Consider the following 18,799-nt stretch of genomic DNA (forward strand, 5'->3'; position numbering starts at 1 on the left):
GAGGATTTGGTGCATGTGTGCAAGAATCTCTCTCTGATGAAGTCATGGATTCGACTTGCCTTTCAAAAGAGGATTTCAGAAACTAGCTTGTCATTAACTTTTATGAAAAATGGGACATTGAATGCCTAGGTGTACATGTCCCCCACTTTCTTCTCCTAAGAGGAACTGAATTTCTTTCAGTTAGTGCACATAGATGCTCTTTGAGGTTGAGTCATCAACCTGAGCAGTTCATCAGTTGCACAAAAGACCTGTCTGAGCCAATTCCCATTGGCTTGGGTAGGTCGGTTGTAGGAACCAATTCTTGGAATTAGTCAGCCTGATCTGAATGTATTGGAGTTATTTGGCAGATTGACGGGCTGCATTGGCTGTAGCTGAGGGCAGAGCAGCAGGTTGCTGCTGTATACTGCAGGATCCAGCCTTGGAAAAGTATGAAAATCCCTGGTGGGAAAAGCTTGTGACCCTTGCAGGCTGTACCGTTCTCTGCATAGGCTGTATGGCTGATTCTGCAGCGTATATGCTTGCTTTGCAAGCATGCAACAAACCTAGGTGGCTGTATGGCACTTTTGACAGGCTGTTCGACACTTCTGACAAGTTATATGGTGAATTGTGATGCTCATGGGCCAGGCAAAACAAGAAAAAAGAATCTGCTGGCTCATGGGTTATTTTGGTGCTGGTTCAGTGTTTACAAGCCCAATTTCCAGGTATGCCTTCTAGTCAAACAGTTGGGTTTCAGCCTAGTTTACAGCCCATGGGACAGAATATGATGTATGCAAATGTCGGAGCAGCCCCAGGGATGCAAACAGGTATGCCTAATGCAGCAGCACGTAATCTTGGTTTGGAAAATATGCAAAATATGGGTGATGTTCTGAATAATACAGCTTTTCCCAATGCTGGTAGTGTGGGAGATAGAGTGAGAGCTGCTCTCCCTTTTGCCAGGCACCTGTATATGATAATTTGGCACCTCAAGGGAAAATGAAACACTTTAAAAAGGCTGGTGCAGCAGTAAATTTTGAGACATTCAGTGGGGTGCAGGATAAACTTAAGGCCTTGACCTTTTTGCAGCAGTTTGATGCAGCCTACACAGGAGGGAATTTCACAAAGTCATCTAAAATACGCCTGGCTGCAAGTTTTCTAAAGTGGAATGCACTTCAGTGGTGGACCACTATGCATATGCAAAACACCGCACCAAGCACGTGGGTAGGTTTCAAACAAGTGTTTTCAGCCAAGTGGCTTACCACGACTTTTGAAGTAGATAGCTTGGCATGAGCTGTAGATGTTAAACGAAGAGAAAGAGAGAGTGTGTGCAGTACAGGACGAGTCAAAGAAGAAGTCACCTCAACTTAGATAGATAAGGTTCCTAAACACAAGTACAAAGTACTTGTATCTAGGCCTAGGACTAAGTGTCCTAGGTGTCACATAGGACTAAGTGTCCTACGTGGCATAGTAAACACTAACACAATAAGTGCCTACACTTATGCCTACAAGGCACATACCATGGCCTATAGGGCATCACTAGAACCACCAAAAGATGGCCTACAAACCCCCCTCCATGGGATGGGCTGAAGTACTCTGGAAACGTCTCAGAATACCTGGTAGTTTCTGGTCATGGTGGCACATGTTCATCCAAAAGGATATAGCCACCTATGAATGTACAAGGAATGTTAGATCATGTAACAAAGGGGACCAAGTGTAAAGCCTGTCGGAAGACTTCGAACTTGGGACGAGGAAGTGCCTTTGTAAACATATTTGCGATGTTGTCCTCTGTGGGAAGATAGGACAACTCTATGTTGCCTGCTGACAACCGCTCCCGAACATAATGATAGTGAACTTCAATATGCTTGGTACGCGCATGAAACACTGGGTTACGCGCAATGGCCAAGGCACTCTGGCTGTCAGTGTAGACAATAGTGGAGGATGTCCGGCAAATACCAAGATCTGTAAGTAACTGTCGAAGCCAAACACACTCTACTGTAGCGGTGAAGGCTGCCCTGTACTCAGCCTCACAACTAGGCGTGGCAACTGTCGGTTGCTTCTTGCTGAGCCAAGAAATACATGAATTGCCAAGCAAAAAACAATTGCCAGTATGTGACACTCTGGTGTCGGAACATCCTGCCCAGTCACTATCCGTGTAAGCATGCATGGTAAGTGAACCCTGATCACCATAGAAGAGGGCTAAATCCTGAGTGCCTCTGAGATATCTGAAGACTCTCTTCACTGCCTGCCAATGCTGTGAACTGGGCATGTGCATGAATCTGTTGAGCTGAGATACTGCATACTGCAACTCAGGTCTGGTGTGACATAAATAAATAAGGCATCCAACAGCCTGCTGATAAAGAGTGATATCACATGGTGGGCTCCCATCATGAGCTGAGAATTTGAAGCCAAGGTCCACTGGAGTAGAGATTGGCTTGCAATCCTCAAACTGAAAACGATCAAGGAGCTGTCCAATATACTTGGACTGTGACATCATGATACCCCCCTCAACATGAGCAAACTGAATGCCCAAATAATAATGGAGCTGTCCCATGTCTGACATGTCAAAAATCTGCTGCAAGTCAGCCTTGAAAGCTGCAATTGGCTGAGTATCTGGGCCCGTGACAAGCATATCATCCACATATAAAATCAGCACTAAAAAATCAGATCCACTCCCACGGAAATAAAGAGTGGGTTCTGTGGGACTATTCTGAAAACCAAGGGATAGTAAGTGTGCATGAATTTTGGCATACCATGCCCTGGGTGCCTGCTTCAAACCATAAAGGGCTTTTCTAAGCCGGCATACCTTATTTTCAGAATAAACAACCTCAAAACCAGGAGGTTGAGTGACATAGACTTCTTCCTGCAGATCCCCATGAAGAAAGGCAGTCTTGATGTCAGGTTGGTGCACTTGCCAATGATGATGGGCTGCAATGGCAATGACACATCGAATGCTAGTAATCCTGGATGTGGGAGCAAATGTCTCCTCAAAGTCAATGCCTTGTTGTTGGGCATACCCTTTTGCAACAAGACAGGCTTTGTATCGATCTATGCTGCCATCAGATTTTCTTTTTAATTTGTAGACCCACCGCGTTCCAATGGCATTCTTGCCAGGTGGGAGATCTACTAATTCCCAAGTGTCATTTTTGGCAATAGATTGTAACTCAGCTTTCATTGCATCCATCCACTCTTTGCTGTCAAAAGCATCTTTATAACAAAAAGGCTCTTCATTGCAAGCTGTAGCAAGGAGTGCAAACTCAAGAAAGTGACCATGCTGTCTATTCCCTGATCTTGTCCTGGCAGCAAAAGGCTGATCTTGTTTGCTGTCCCTCAATGTATCAAGAACCCATCTGGGAACTTGCCTTTGCTGTCTATTAACAGCTCTTTCTTCAATGACTGCATCATGAGTAATGGGATCATTTTGTGCCGGAAGAGAAACCTGCAAATCAGCATGAGCTTGAGGCTGATTATTGCTTTGTGGAGGGCCTGCAGGAGGCGCATGTTGCTGCTCAAAATCCTCTTCTAATGATGGCAGAGGTAACCAAGATTCAAAGGCATCAAACATGTCAATATCTGGCTTTGCTTTGCAGTCCACAAGAGGAGAAGCTGAATGTTCAGCAAAGATCACATCTCTACTGACAATAATCTTCCCAGTATTTGGTTGATATAACCGATACCCTCTGCTTTCCTGGCTGTAACCAATGAATATGCATTTGATTGCCTTGTCATCAAGCTTATGTCTCAGCGGAGATGGTACATGAACATATGCAAGAGACCCAAAAACTTTCATGTGTGAAAGTGAAGGCTTCCTGCCTTTCCATGCTTCATAAGGTGTAATAGTCTTTAATGCCTATGTAGGTGATCTATTCAGCACATAGTTGGCACACATTACTGCATCAAGCCAAAATGTATTGGGCAAATGCTTGGCCTTAAGCATCCATCTGGCCATCTCCATTGTGGACCTGTTTTTCCTTTCAGAAACAGGATTCTGCTGAGGAGTGTAAGGAGTAGTGCATGAGTCAATAATGCCCCGTGAGGAAAGAAATGCATCAAACTCCTTTGACATATACTCACCCCCCCTATCTGTGTTGAGGGTGACAAGCTTGCATCCTGATTCATTCTCAACCATATTCAGCCATCTCTGAAAGCATAAGAAAACTTCAGATTTGGCCTTTAAAGGATATACCCGCAACACCTTGTGAAATCATCAATGAGAGTCATGAAATACTTGTATCCTCCAATGGCATTTGTCCTCATTGGGCCACAGACATCACTGTGTACTAGCTGCAATTTCCTTTGTGAGAGTTTTGGACAATTCTTTTGAAAAGGAAATCGATGCATCTTACCCAAAAGACAACCCTCACACACATGTTTAGAAACTGTTGAGTCTGAGGTACATCATTTGCCATCTGCTGTGAATGTAGCCTTGCAAGAGCTCTATAATTGAGATGGCCCATTCTCTCATGCCAAAGATGAGTTTCAGCAAGCTGTGAATCTGAAATAGCCAATGCTTCGGTATAAAGTGCAGCTGCATGATGATCAAGGTGATAAAGTCCTTTTTGCAAAGTGCCAGTGAGAACTATGGCATTGTCATCACGAAGATCATATACTAGGCATCTGTAGCCATCAAAAATTACTCTGAAACCTGAAGTAGCAACTGCTGAAATTGAAATCAAGTTGACTTCAATTCCAGGCACAAAAAGAACATTTGTCAGAGTGACAGGTTGGCTGGAAATGGATGTGAGCTGCATGCACATCTCCAACTCTTTTTACAGCATATGAAGCATTATTGGCACATGTAACAGTCCCCCCTCGAGGTGCATCAGCTAAAGAATGAAACAACTGTCTGCAAGATGTGACATGCTTGGAAGCACCACAAAGTACCAAGACTGAGCATCATTAGAAGTAAAAAGTGCATCAGCTTTGGAGGGATCAAATGAGCAATGGACAGCCCATGCCCAATCATCCTGAAGAGCATGTGCATGTGAAGCATCTGATGGCTCATGGGATTCAATGGCATGTGAGGCATTAGCTGTCAATCCTGCTTTCTTTTTCTCCGAAGCAATGCGCTTCCTGCATTCTGAAATGTCATGTCCAGGCTTGCGACAATAGTTGCATCTTTTCTTCTTTCCTTTATCTGCTGTATTTTTAGATGCAGGGGAGGAATTACAGCTGCTATGTGTAGAGGAATTGCAGCTGCTATGCGCAGATTTTGGCTTGTTCATAGGCTTGGAAGCCTTGCCTCTTCCTGTTTGCTGTGAAGCAAATGCATGATCAAGAATAATGGCTTGTCTGTTAGCTCTACTTTGCTCTTCCTGCAAAAGCAAAGTAACAAGCTGATCAAAAGAATAGTGGTCTGGATTACCCATGGCCACTAATCGAAGGGTTGTAGCAAACCCTTGATATGTATCTGGTAGTCCTTTCAATGTAGTACTGACAAGCTGTGAATTTGGCACCACTTCATCAATGTTGGCAAGCTGTTCCATGAGGTCCTTGACCTTTGTCAAATATGCATCCATTGACTCACCTTCATTCATATTCACTTCCTGTAATTGCCTTCTCAAATATGCAACATGAGCTTCATTGCGAATCTGATATAGAGAAGCCAATTTATCCCAAGCATCCTTTGCTGTCCTGCAAGAACGGATGTGTGGAATAATGATTCTCTTGCATGATAAAGCAATGCATGAATGTGCATTTGCATCTCTTGCATCCCATCTAGACTGTTCTTGAGTTGGAAGAGCAACAGCAGGAGTGCTAGAGGAAGAGGCATCAGGAGAAGTACCACCTGCAGAAGGTGCAGCAGTAGAAACAACCACTGAAGGATTGGCTGGCCTCAGATCACAGCCCCAGAAACAATATTCCACAAATGCTTTGCAACAAGAATATGTTTCATGAGATAACTCCAAATAAATCTTGATTGTTCCCACCCATAGCAACTGTGATAACTTGTAAAAGACCTGAAAAACCAAAAGCCTCAAGGCTATTACTGCAATAAGCTGGCTGTCCCAAAAAAGACAACAAATATCTGCAAATTTCTGACCCAAATCAAAGGGCAAATGCAGATCTGGCCCAAATGTGACTGTGACAGGCAATGTTCACTGCAAAAACAGCAAATTTGGCAAAAGCCCCAAATTTATTGAGGGCAAATAAGCCAAAAAGAGGGCAAATTCGAAAAGCCCCAAATCTTGCTGAAATTTCGCAAATGTGACCCAATGTATGCAAATGTGACTCAATGTCCTGCAAATGTAACTGAATGTCCTGCAATCTGATTTAATGTACTGCAATCTGATGCAAAAACAGCAAATTTGGCAAAAGCCCCAAATTCATTTAGGGCAAATAGGCCAAAAAGAGGGCAAATGTGTGAAAGCCCCAAATTTTGCAATGTCCTGCAAAAGCCCCAAATTGCAAATGTAGATACCACTGAAAGTAAATTCGCACTTCGAAATTGTACAAAACACTCGGAGCAGGTACAAGCTGTACGGTCGACTGTTCTCAAAGTACACGTGTACGGAATGCAGGTACAAGTTGTACGACGGCTGATCTGCAGGTGAACGTACGGAGCAGATGAACCTGTACAAAGCAGGTACGGTGCGAGTACACTTGTACGGAGAAGAGCGTACGGCTGTCGTAGATACTTATTCCGTACGGCGGGAGTATTAAATACAGGTACAGAAGGTAGTACGGCAAAGTACAGCAAAGTACTTAATGCTTGTATGGAAGTACGATGGCGCACTGCAGGTACGGCGTACGACGAACTGCTCACCGTACGTACGACGAACTACCACTGAAGGTAAGTGATGACGCAGAGTACGGAATACGTATGGAAGGTACGGCGAAGCAGAAATGCAGTACAGCGATGCAGCGTGCAGGTACAACGCAGGTACCACTGAAGGTACGATGGAGCAAATAGCGATGAAGAGCCTCGAACCAGATCTGGGAGTGTGTCGACCAGCAGGGCAAAAAACTCTCCAATGAGCAATGGAGTACTCGGGGCTGAGAAGAGCTGGAGGGCTAGAGCAATACCTGCTCTGATACCACTGTTGATGTTAAACGAAGAGAGAGAGAGAGAGTGTCCAGTACAGGACGAGTCGAAGAAGAAGTCACGTCAACTTAGATAGATAAGGTTCCCAAACACAATAAGTGCCTACACTTATGCCTACAAGGCACATACCATGGCCTATAGGGCATCACTAGAACCACCAAAAGATGGCCTACATGAGCTGAATTCCAATAATTGCCGTAATTTAGAGGAGTATAACAACAAGTTTTGGGCAGCCTTGTTGCTTGTTAGCTCCTATCGGATCGTTCCCTTTGCTAAGCAGGTTGAGAAATATTGCTGCGGGCTGCCTTAGGAGTTGAGAGACTACTGCATGAAGACTAAAGTCTCCAATATGTCTCAGCTTATCGAGAATGCTAGCACGGCATTTGCTTTGATGCAGGGGAAGACCTCTGGGTTCAAAGGTGGACAGAAGCAGGAATCTAAGAAGGATGACACAAACAAGAGATATGGGTTTCAATTTTCCAAAGTAGAGAAGAAGGCTAATCGTCAGAAGGCTACGTTTGTTGCAGGGAGGCGACTAAACAATAAAAAGGCAACTACATATTTGAGTCCAGAGGAGCAAAAAACTCTCCATGAAGAAAAGAAATGTTTTAAATGCAAAGAACCAGGTCATGTGTCTCAGAATTGCCCAAAGTGGAATGAGAAGAAGGCTGATGCATGCAAAGGTGATCAGAAGGGGAAGAAATAGAAGACCATGGCTGGTTTGATGCCTAATGTGATCAGTGAACAACCCCAGGGTGAGGAAACTAAGTTATGCAGAGCTTGGGGTAAGGTTCGAGATCAACCAACCCTTCTTTTCTTTGATCCAGATGCAAAGGCCAACTTTATTTCTCTAGAGATTTGCAACGAGATTGGGCATTTGAGCGGAGGAGATGGGACCGAGTTGTGAAGCCGGTATGGCTAACCCGAAGTTCACCACTTCTGCCACACCTATCATAGGGAAGTTGCGCTTGCATATTCAGTCTTTCGTGGACAGCGAAGGGTTTTACATTATGCCTCTTGCAGGCTGTGACGTTTTGTTGGGTATGCCATGGACACATCACTGGGATGCGGTGATAGAAACCACAGTTTCAAAATTCACATAAGAGGAAGACCCATGTAATTGATGCAAAATTAAAAGGGAAGTCTGTCCCAGTTGTAACGGCTTCTGCCATTAATTCTGTAATGAAAAGCCATATTTCTGTGTACATGGTTTTTGCTAGAGAGATAACCCCTGTAAATGAAGAGCATACTAGTTCCCATTTGAAAAAGCAAAGGGCTGTTTTTCTAACTGAATTTTCAGATTGCTTTTCTAATGAGTTGCCTAGTGAGCTTCCACAAGAAAGGCCGGAGGACCATGGGATTGACATCATACCTAGCAATAGTCCATCCAACAAACCAGAGTTAATGCAACGCAGCAGGAGGAGATCATGACTCAGGTAAATGAACTTTTGGAGAAGGGGTTGATTCAGCCTAGTTCATCGCCTTATTGCTCTCCACTTCTGTTGGTTCAGAAGAAGGATGGGTCTTGGCATATGTATATTGATTACCCCGCCTTGAATAAGATCACCATTCAGAATCGCTTCCCTATACCCAGGATAGATGATATTCTGGATAGGTTGAAGGATGGAGCTGTTTTCAGCTGCATTGATTTGAAGAGTGGGTATCATCAGGTTCGCATACGTCCAGAAGATGTGCGTAAGACGGCATTCAGGACTTCTTTTGGGTTGTATGAGTTTTTGGTTATGCCTTTCGGACTCACTAATGCTCCTGCCACCTTCAATCGCATGATGGACAGGATCTTTCGAGACCACAAAGCCTTCGTGGGTACATTCTTTGATGACATGATTGTGTTCTCGAAAGGTGAGGACCAGCATCGGGAGCATCTCGCAATTGTGTTTGCCAAGCTCAGGAATAAAAGGTTGTTCATAAACCCCAAAAAGAGTGAGTTTTTCATGGCTGAAATTCATTTTTTGGTGCATATTATTTCCAAGGATGGGATTTGTATGGATCCAGCTAAAGTAGAAGCAATACGGAGTTGGCCACAACCAAAGAATTTGCACGAGTTTCATAGTTTCTTGGGTTTGTGTTCCTACTACCGTCGTTTTATCCATCACTTTGCAAAAATTGCAGCCCCTCATGCACTTTCCAAGAAGGAAAGGACTTTTCAGTGGACACAAGTGCAGAATGACTCTTTTAAGGAGCTGAAGTGCAAGCTTACAACAGATCCGGTGCTGATTTTACTCGACTTGAGGAAGTCTTTTCATGTGCACGCGGATGCTTGTGGTAAAAATGGTATTGGAGCTGTCCTCACACAAGATGGGCATCCTGTAGCTTATGAGAGTCGCATTTTACAGCCAGCCAAGTTACATTTGCAGATTTATGAGGAGGAGATGTTGGCTGTACTTCATTATTTATCCACTTGGAAACAATATCTATTGGGAGCTGATTTTATAGTACAGACGGAACATCAGTCTTTGCGCTACTTTCTGACGCAATCTAAGATATCTGAGAAGCACATGAGGTAGGCAAACTTCTTGTCAATCCTTCATTTTCAGATTGTACATGTTGAAGGCAAAAAGAATGTGGTTGCAGATGCTTTGTCCAGGAAGCCACAAGTTTCAGCTGTGACAATTGCTTATCACAATGAGTTGGATGTAATGAAGGATTACTATGCAGAAGATGAGCAATTTGCTGAAATATATGACCAGCTTAATAATGGACAAAGGCACGACCATTATGTGCTTAAGGATGGGTTTATGATGATGTGTGTAACTAAGCAGCTAAGGCAAAAGGTTATGAGTGAATGTCAAGATCCACCTTATGCAAGACATTGAGGTATTGATGCTACAGTTAAAGCAGTGGAGCATTTCTTTTATTGGCTTACGCTGAGTCGCGACGTTGGTGAGTATGTTCACACATGCATAACCTGTCAAAAGGAGAAGTATGATCACACGAAGACTCCTGGACTATTACGTCCTTTGCCCATTCCCGATGGACCATGGGAGAGCATAGCCATGGACTTTATTTTTGATTTGACAAAAAGCCCTAGTCTGGGTCTTCTGAAAACCAGTAAACCGCGAAACCAAAAAAGCTACGGATCCCTGATGAAGTGAATCCTGGAAGTACTAGAAAGTCTTCGAGACAGTGAATCATCAACTAATATTACTCCTCTAAGTCAACATCCAGCAATCGAGGCCGACCAATAATCCCTGATGAAGTGAATCCTGGAGATACTCGTAATCCAAGCATGTATGGATCCCTCCTCCACTGAGCTCCCGTCGATCGTGCCCGCCCGAGGGTGCCAATAGGAAGAGACCTGCCAGCATGAGCAACCACCACCTGACGGGGGGCGAGTCCGCACTCCAGTAGCCCGCTCCACGCACCTGCACGCCTCAACCCACATGGGGAGCCTCCTGGTACGACAAGAAGTAGAGCCAAAGGAGAAGGGATCCCTGAGGAAGGAGTCGAGGGCCGCCGCCCTGTGGGAAAAGAATCTTCGAGAAAAACTCTGAGTCTTGAGAAGCTTGGAGACCCAAGCAAGGAGGCCACCAGCCGACGCGACCCCTCTGGGTTGTTGTCCAAGGGCCAGGTCTTTCCAGCTCCAGTGCACCACTCGCGGCCTGGAGATGCTGATGGGACGAGGGCAGCACAACCACCACCACGGGGAGGCACGAACTGGACTGCTGGGGGATGGCCATGGCCGATGTCGCCAGGGCAAAGCTGCGAGGAGAACTCCAACTCCGGAAGAGCAGGAGAGTGCAGGGCAAACCTCCTCCCGCCAAAGAAATGCCACCGGGAAGGGAGAGACGCTTCCTGAAAGATGAACCTACTGCTGTTGTGAAGGTGCAAATGTGGAGGACCGCCAGGGCAAGGGAGACAGCTGAAGCCGAAGATACTCCCCTCTGAAGAAGTGCAAGGCCCCATGCCACAAGTGGCTCGACACCTCCAAATGCCCGAACACCCCCAACCCATACGCTTTCTACTCCACGGAGAGGGAGAAGGGTGCAAAAGACCAGCCTGGAAGACCACACTGCCACGGGAAGGAAGCCACCAACAAGCAGGCCAAGGCTGGGGATGCGCCATCCTGGAGAGGCTCACGGCTGAACCGGAGCAGGGGGGCAGCCAGTCAGCAGGCGGGAGCACTCAGCCAGTGGAGGGGGCTCGCAGCAAGGCGAGCAGGGTGGCGACCAAGGTGCGAGGGGAGGGCGTGGGGAGAGAAGGGTGGGAGTGGCGGGGCGGAGCCTAGGCAGCGCGCGGGGCGAGGGCAGCAGCGGGCGGGGTGAAGGTCGCGTCTTTTCTCTAGGCTGCTACCTCATACTCCTCGTCTCTCATAGTGCAACTAAGTAAATCTGTCCTTTCAGGTTTGGTTAGTTTGTTGGGTCACTCTCATTTCAAACTTGGTTGATCTGTTGGTGGCATTGTTGGCTGTCTTTCACATTTGGTTATTTGGTTATTTTTCTAATTCAACTTTGGTTATTTCATTTTCTTTTGATTTCTCCATTGCTATTATTTCTTTTTGTTTGGTTTGCAAGCAATCAAAGACGTTTACCTTCTTTCAAGAGGGGGGTCTGTCACAAGGACGTGAGATTATGGGACTTTTGATTTGCGACTCCCGTAATTTGCGCGTGACTGTCTTGAGCCTTTGGGGCGCAAGGGTCCGACCATGGGGCCGGACTTGGGGAATTAAAATTCCCTAGCGGACCCTTGGGAATTGTGAATGTGCACCCAATTACTAGGCAATTAATTCCCAGGGCAAAAGTATGCAACAGGAGGCCAAAACAGTGGTGTAATTAAATTTGCTAATTTTAGCACTGGACTCCAAAGAGAGCAGAGACAAGTGTCTGCTCCATTAGTAGCTTATATTCTTTGGGCAAGCCATAGGCAGAATTGTCACAATGTCCCAAGGCTTCTCATTAATGAGAACTTTACAATCTGCATTTGTTTCTTTTCTATTTTCCGCTTCTGTAGATGATAGAGCAACTCTATATTGCTTCTTGCTGCTCCAGTATATCAGCCTAGATCCACTGTTCAATTAATGTGCAATAGATCTGTTAGCATTTGGACATCCATCGGACATCCCAATCACGATCAATACCTTGATAGTTTCACATGATTGCTCTCATATCCAATTTTCCAAGAGTCAGTGTACCCTTAGCATGTCAAAAAAATTTCTTGGTTGCTTTCCAATGGCATTCGCCGATAATGGGACACTGCAGACTAATAGGAGAAGCCATGTCTGTTCTAGTGGTGGTAAAATATATCAGGCTTCCCATTGCCTGTATACAATTTCATCTTTTCATGAGAATCCTCGTTCTTTGATAAAATTTCAATTTGTTTCACTTGTGTTTGTTGATTTACAGTCCTCCAACCTAAATCTCTTGAGGATTTACTTTGCGTATTTAGTTTTGTAGATATTTGTTTTGTATCGTCTCTGTAGATCCCCATGCCCAAACAAGAACGCTTGTATCCACAGTTGTCTTGAACGCTTGTGATGTCCTCCAGTTGCTGCTTCTTCCAATCCAATCAACCTATAATACAACTAGAAGTATATTGTCTTTGTCGACATGCTCTACATAGAGATTATAATAAGTTGAACGCTCTAGTAAAGAAAAGAACCTTCTAGTGGAAAACACAAGAAAACAATATAGATCAGCAATCCATGAGATACTTGAGCAATTAAAAGGGGCAGCTGGCTTCTATGCAACTTGCTTGTCATGACCCCAATTCACTGCCTAGAGTGTTTCTAAAACAGGTGCCAACAGCCAAGATGAGGGCCTATAAAACCAATCGATTCCTTGATCCGTACAGTGGAAAAGATGCTTGTAAACCATATCTTGCAGAAACGCTCTAGCCTTTTAGTCTTCCTAGATCCCTCCGTGTCCTGCTCTCCCAAGTGGTCATTAGGATGGAGAGTGGAGATGATATCATGCCATATGTTGACCAGGGTGTTGTAGGCCGTTTACTAAATTGTAGTGTGCTACCCAAATGCTGGTCACTGTCTCCCAGACAGTCCTCTGAAAAGAACTCGTCTCTCTTGCAAGAGGGAGGGAGCGAGTCTTGAATATGCTATGACCATCTATGCTATAGGATGGATAGACTATCTCAATGGGAATGGCATGTCATCTCTTGTCAACCAAGCTTCCATACCCTAGGTGATGTCTTTTTGGTATGTTGCATTCTGGCTCCAATCCTGAGGGAGCAGTGGTAGGTTATCTAAGAGTTAGCTCCAATGTCCACCTCTCATGTAACTTACTCACCAGTATTCTGAGTGCCCAATGTTGTAAGGCCCCCACATGAAGAGAAGCCATGATGGGCACCAGATATTGGGAGGGTCCCCAGTATAGACATTGGAAGGGGTCTTAGTCTGTAGACCAGATGGTTACGAGACTACCTATGTGGACTTGACATTTAGTCAAGTGGGATAGATCTTGATACCAGCCTCGACGGGGGGTTTGGGGGACCCAAGAAGCAGGGTCCAGGGGCGTCAGAGGGCGGCAACCCCCATGGCCAGGGTGATGGAGTCCGCTGGCCCGCCGATGGTATCACCTCTACACAATCTATAGGCTTGATTGTACAACTTCGAAAGGATCTGTAGTCGGTCAATCTGACCGAACCGCATGGCGCACTATATAATAGTCACCCCTCTTGTCTTGAGCTATCTTCAATCTAAGTGCTCACAGTCCTCCATCCAGCATCTGTCCAGATCACCATCAAAGCTCTCTTGACAGTGCACGGGTGGACATCACAGCAGTCATCAGCTGTATCAGCAGTTTTGGTAAATAAGAATTTTATTCTCTCCAGCTTTCTATTGTGTACTTGTGTTTCGTTGTTATCTTCCGCTGTGTACCATTCCTAGAGAATGCTCATTCCTCATGAAAAAAACACCGAGGGGAAGAAGATGACAGGGCAAGGGAAAAATGATCTCAGAAGCTGGGGCCCCGTGGAAGCTTGTGGCCATCGTGCTCAATAGTCCATTTGAAAATAACGCAGTATGCAGACTTTGTGGTATCTCATATGCCTACCCTCCACCTCACCCTGCATTTATTGCCCATATGCTCTACATAAATGGTCTAATCTGTTCTGCTATCAACCTTGCTCTGCAGTTGTTCCCTTTGTCTGTTTAATGGTACTCTGCACTAGTATGTGAAAGATTGAAATCATGAAATGCCACCTTTATTCCAAAAAAATGTATAATTCTGTTAATCAGGACTGTTCAGGGCAGAAACCTTGACTTCAAAAAAACACCTTACTTTTGAAAATTTAAAAGGAGAGGTTTGATAGAAATCCTTCACTGTTGACCATCACTAAAGTCCCATCTTCAGAATTTTTAAATAATTGTTTTCCTCAGAAATATAGAAGGAGAGCAGACCTCATTGCGATTATGACTGATCCAGCTTCTCAGAACGGAATGCTTGAAGCAGTTTACCACAACCCTGATGCCCATGAGTTGATTTGCATCAAGCCCTGGAGGCCCAGCCGCTCTTCGTAAAGATTCCATAAGGACATCTGAAATAGGAAAAACAGCTGTGAGAACCAGGAGACAAACATACAATAGTATTTCGTAGAGTAGAATGTTAGGCCATTTACCTTAGCAAATACAATTCAATGAGCAGCCCTAAACTAGAGCAACAAGAACACTTCCCTACTGCTACTCAAAGGTATTTGCTTAGCAGTGCATTACTTGGGACCAGTCACCTGCCAGATAATAAGGGGCCAATGGCAAATAAAGCTTTCGAGTTCACATTAGAAGTTGTGCTATTGCATCTATCAACTTTGCAACCTTGCTAAAGCCTCTTGCAGAAACCCTCAGCTCTATCCTCTAACCACAATCCCTACATAAACCATCCCCACCAAGGTGGGGGGAAGAATAAAATTGAAGCTCAAGAAAAGAAAGTATCACCTTTTCCCATCTCAAAATACTGAGCAAACAAGCTTGCTCCTTGGGGATGAAGAACATTGATCCTCAAAACATCGAGAGCTGTTCATAAGACAAAAGAAAAACCCCCAAAATCTTAGCTAGCATTCAACACGTAAATGGATAATAGCATACAGGAGTGGAATTTTCGCTTATCACAAAACTTAATATGTTTCTGAGAAATTTATGAAATGAAAATGCAAACAGCTTGGAGGGTTGAAAACCATGCTGGGTCCTCTAAAAGCAACACCCTGGACCCCTTCTGAAAGGGTTCAAATAACATCATCTTAAGAAAGAGAAGTCATTTGAAATATTGTATCAATCCTTCTTTTAATATACTTCTTCCGCTTTCCATCATTAACAACCCAAGCTGCAAAATTTTCAAGAATAAATCCAACTCCCAAAGCAAAACAAAACTCAACCTTTGCATACATAGTCCCCCTACCAAATAGAGGTAAATGTATAGCACTCCAGATGTAATCCGTATGTCTCTTGAGAAGGAAATGTTTCTTTCACGCACAAGGTCTTATTTCCTGCCCCTGAAATCTCATTCCCTTTCAAGTTTTGTCAAAATGCAAAATGAACTTATACATTTGCTTTATAAGATATCCTGTTGATTTTGCTTGTTAAGTACATGCATGCAAACCTCCATAAAATAAACGGATCTATCCTGTCTTATTTGGCAGAAAGGCATTACGTTTCAGAACTCAAAGAATCCTACATATGCATACAGTTGTGTATATTTGTGTTATGTGCATATGACAAGCTGAAGGACTCCTCTCCTCTCATAAATGTTCATGGGAAAGTGGTCCCAAACAGTGCCAGTTTTTTTTTTTTTTTAACCAGCTTTCAGCATCCATTAAGAGACAGGCAGCATTCAGTAAAGATTCTTGTATGATCCAGTTGGGATGCTGTTTTGAGTCCTTGTTTCCACACAGTTTCGACAACTTTCATATTGGTTCACATGCAGCATCGATGCATTCCTGTTTAGAGTTTTGTTGAACGTGTTTTTGCAAACTAGACAGTGAAAGGGCTTTCTTTTGGGTCACTTGCATTGATCATAGTGTCCTGTAAAGTTGACTTCCAAGCAGCTTATTCATAATTTATGGCATCCTTGACATATCTCCAAATTTCAAGGTTTGGGGTTAGGAAATTGTATGGAACCAACCATGTTTTGCGGAAGCTGAAGGTACTGGAAGCTTTAGTAGGTCGGTGGGTGGGACGCAGCCAACTAACAGCTGTGAAGAGCATTACAGGACACGTACAAAGACTCATAAATGAAGGTTCAGACAATGGTAGTCTTGATCTAGACCACAAATGCTAAGATGCTCCAATAAATACAACCAGCCACAAGTGCCAATCAAGCATGGACCTTCTAAAAGATTAGTATGAGATGCTAAAGCTGATCTAGTTATTGAAGCTTTAAAGTCAGTTAATCACATTGAAGATGGGAGAAGGTGAATCATTGAGAGAATTTTGGACAAAGGTAAAGATTATCTGTGACAAGCAGGCTGCAATTGGCACATACAAATATTGGCTTGATGGTCCTGGATGTGCTTCCAGGGTCTTTTGCTGGCCCTTAAGAACAGGGTAGCAACCCAAACCTGTTAGCCATGAGGAGTTTGAGTCCTATATTGTTTCACAGAAGCTCAGAAAGAAGGCATATGAGGGTGAATCTGAATGAGGGTCACAAGATGCACAAGCACTAAATCCCAATAAAATCTGGTTGAGAAAGGGAAGGATGGGGGATGATGAACCAAGATACGTGAAGATGCTCTCAACGGAGAAGCCAGGGTTCGTCGTCTGGCAAATATATAAAGAGCATTGCTCAAGGGACGTGCGTTATTACTGCACTTGGGTCAGGGAGGGGTTAAAACCATAGATTACCGATTTTATAAGCCCTCCAATGAGGTAGACAGACATTTGGAAAGGGTATCTTTGTGGAGGGCTATTCTCTTCTCCCCCCTCCCGCCCCCCGCCCCCCGCCCCCCGGTATGATTGAAGTGTTAAGTATAGAGGTGTTTGTAATCAATGCTCCAACCTCAGACCCCATTCTATGGAGCCACAGGGAAGTCGATTTGGCAGACAAGCAATTCTATTCAACCAAGTTGAAAAGTACTAGATCTGGCAGGATGGAATCGACAGGTAGCCACCCTAGCTGCCTGACCAGGAGGTTCCTTACAAGGCTGCCAACGAGAGCATTTGGACATATTAAAGGGGGCCTTGCCCTGCTCCACTTTCAATCCACAAGCAAGGAAGAGAAGTGCCTTTGCATCTTGCAGATTTTGGTGCTGCAAAATATTGGTGCAGCTATCCACCTCGGGTACACATCTATAAGAAGTTCAGTTGAGCGTCTCTCTCCCGAGTTTCTCTGGTCTGCTTCTCTGTTGATCTGTTCCTTTACAATTCTGCATTAAGAACCTATGGCAATGTTAATGAATTTCGAACGGGACAAAAGAGGGAGGAAGCTATGATTCGGGCCATGCCCAAAGTCATCTAATCCCCACCAAATCAGTACAGCCAAAGGGTACATGTTAGTGCAGCAGATAGCCATGTCAGCTGGCATGTGGTAGCTGAACCAGCCAGCAGCTCATCACTGGTCCGCTATCTGCCATCATTTAGACCATTGCCTTGCAGACAGGACTATTGGTTGGGGGCCTTGACAAGTCTCAAACCTTTCATAGCATTACCTGGATCAACAGCAAGGCTGTCGCAGGGCAATGCACAGCAGAAGCATCAGAGGCCAGCCAACAGGAGCATCACGGTAGAGGGAATAGGGGACCTATATAAGAGGACCTTCCATTCTGTCAGGGCATCTCCTGGAGCGACAACAAAAAGCAGCTCCACAGTGGCAGGGCAAGGCATGGCAGAAGCATCAGAGGTCCGCACAAATTGTGACATGCCTTTGCAGGCCAGCATGTTGGTGCTAAAAGAGGAGCAGCCTGCTTCTCTCCCTTTCATAGTTTGGGAGTAGCCAATCAGAGAGCAAGACTTTCATCATCATGGAGGGGGGCCATTTCTTGGAGTTGTCAAGACCCTTGCATCTTCAGCCAATTTGGGCGCAACCTGCAATACGTTAATATTATCTCTGGAGAAGGGGCAGTTGTAAAAGAGCATGTGTGGTTGATCTCCTTCAAGCTTTGATTGTTCTTATGTAAGCATACACTTCTGCATTCAACTACAGCCTGTGGACCTTACAAAGTTTTTCAGAAGTACAATTCTTTTGTTAAGTACGAGTAAGAACATGCAAATGTTGTGCTACAATGTCTACCAAAGAATTATACTTTTCCAAGTCAAAATTTGACAGTATTGATCAGGGATAAAAGTCTTTTCTTCTAGGGGTTATATATCAAGAGGGAAATTCCCTCTCATATTCACACAGCATGTGTCAAGGGCCTAGCAACTTCTTTGCAGCACAGAGTCTTGGTTCTAGAAATTTGATTTAATGCTCCTTGAGGAATGCATGTAACTCACCCTGACCACCTGTTGTATTGTTGGTCAATACCCACACCATCTTTTGTTATGGTATCCTATGATTGCCTTCAACTTGGACAAAGCTTTCTACGTAAGTAAACACTAATGCATATAGACAAGGCGTGCTTTTCATCAGCACTGGAAAGCCGAACCTGGAAATAACATATCTGTGGGCCATGACATAAGCAGCTTCCTCAGTGGCATGATATCATCATCTGTTAATGTGCTGGCATGATAATGCAATACATCCTTCAAAATGGAAATCATCGCATTGAATCTTGAAAGCTCTACTTTGTTGAGAGCAAGATCCCTCTTTCCCTGTATTACATGATAGAATTAATTTTACATGAGCACTGTTCAAAGCTTATAATTAAGCACATAATTCCCTACAT

General features: G+C 44.4%; 1 protein-coding gene across 1 annotated transcript in view; it reads right to left on the reverse strand.

Moving 5' to 3' along the window:
* The window catches only part of LOC147906195 (transducin family protein / WD-40 repeat family protein), a 170,334-nt gene that overhangs the window by 65,981 nt on the left and 85,554 nt on the right, over positions 1–18,799 (reverse strand). Inside the window, exons 16-18 of the mRNA XM_087377003.1 lie at positions 18,560–18,725; positions 14,919–14,996; positions 14,388–14,524 (exon numbers count right to left, since the gene is read on the reverse strand). Coding sequence (XP_087233129.1) covers positions 14,388–14,524; positions 14,919–14,996; positions 18,560–18,725 — 381 coding nt within the window. The remainder of the gene's footprint in view (positions 1–14,387; positions 14,525–14,918; positions 14,997–18,559; positions 18,726–18,799) is intronic.

The sequence above is a fragment of the Dipteris shenzhenensis genome, chromosome 1 (genome assembly GCF_047967505.1).
Source record: "Dipteris shenzhenensis isolate YYH24624 ecotype China chromosome 1, Dip_SZ_1.0, whole genome shotgun sequence".
Taxonomy (NCBI): domain Eukaryota; kingdom Viridiplantae; phylum Streptophyta; class Polypodiopsida; order Gleicheniales; family Dipteridaceae; genus Dipteris; species Dipteris shenzhenensis.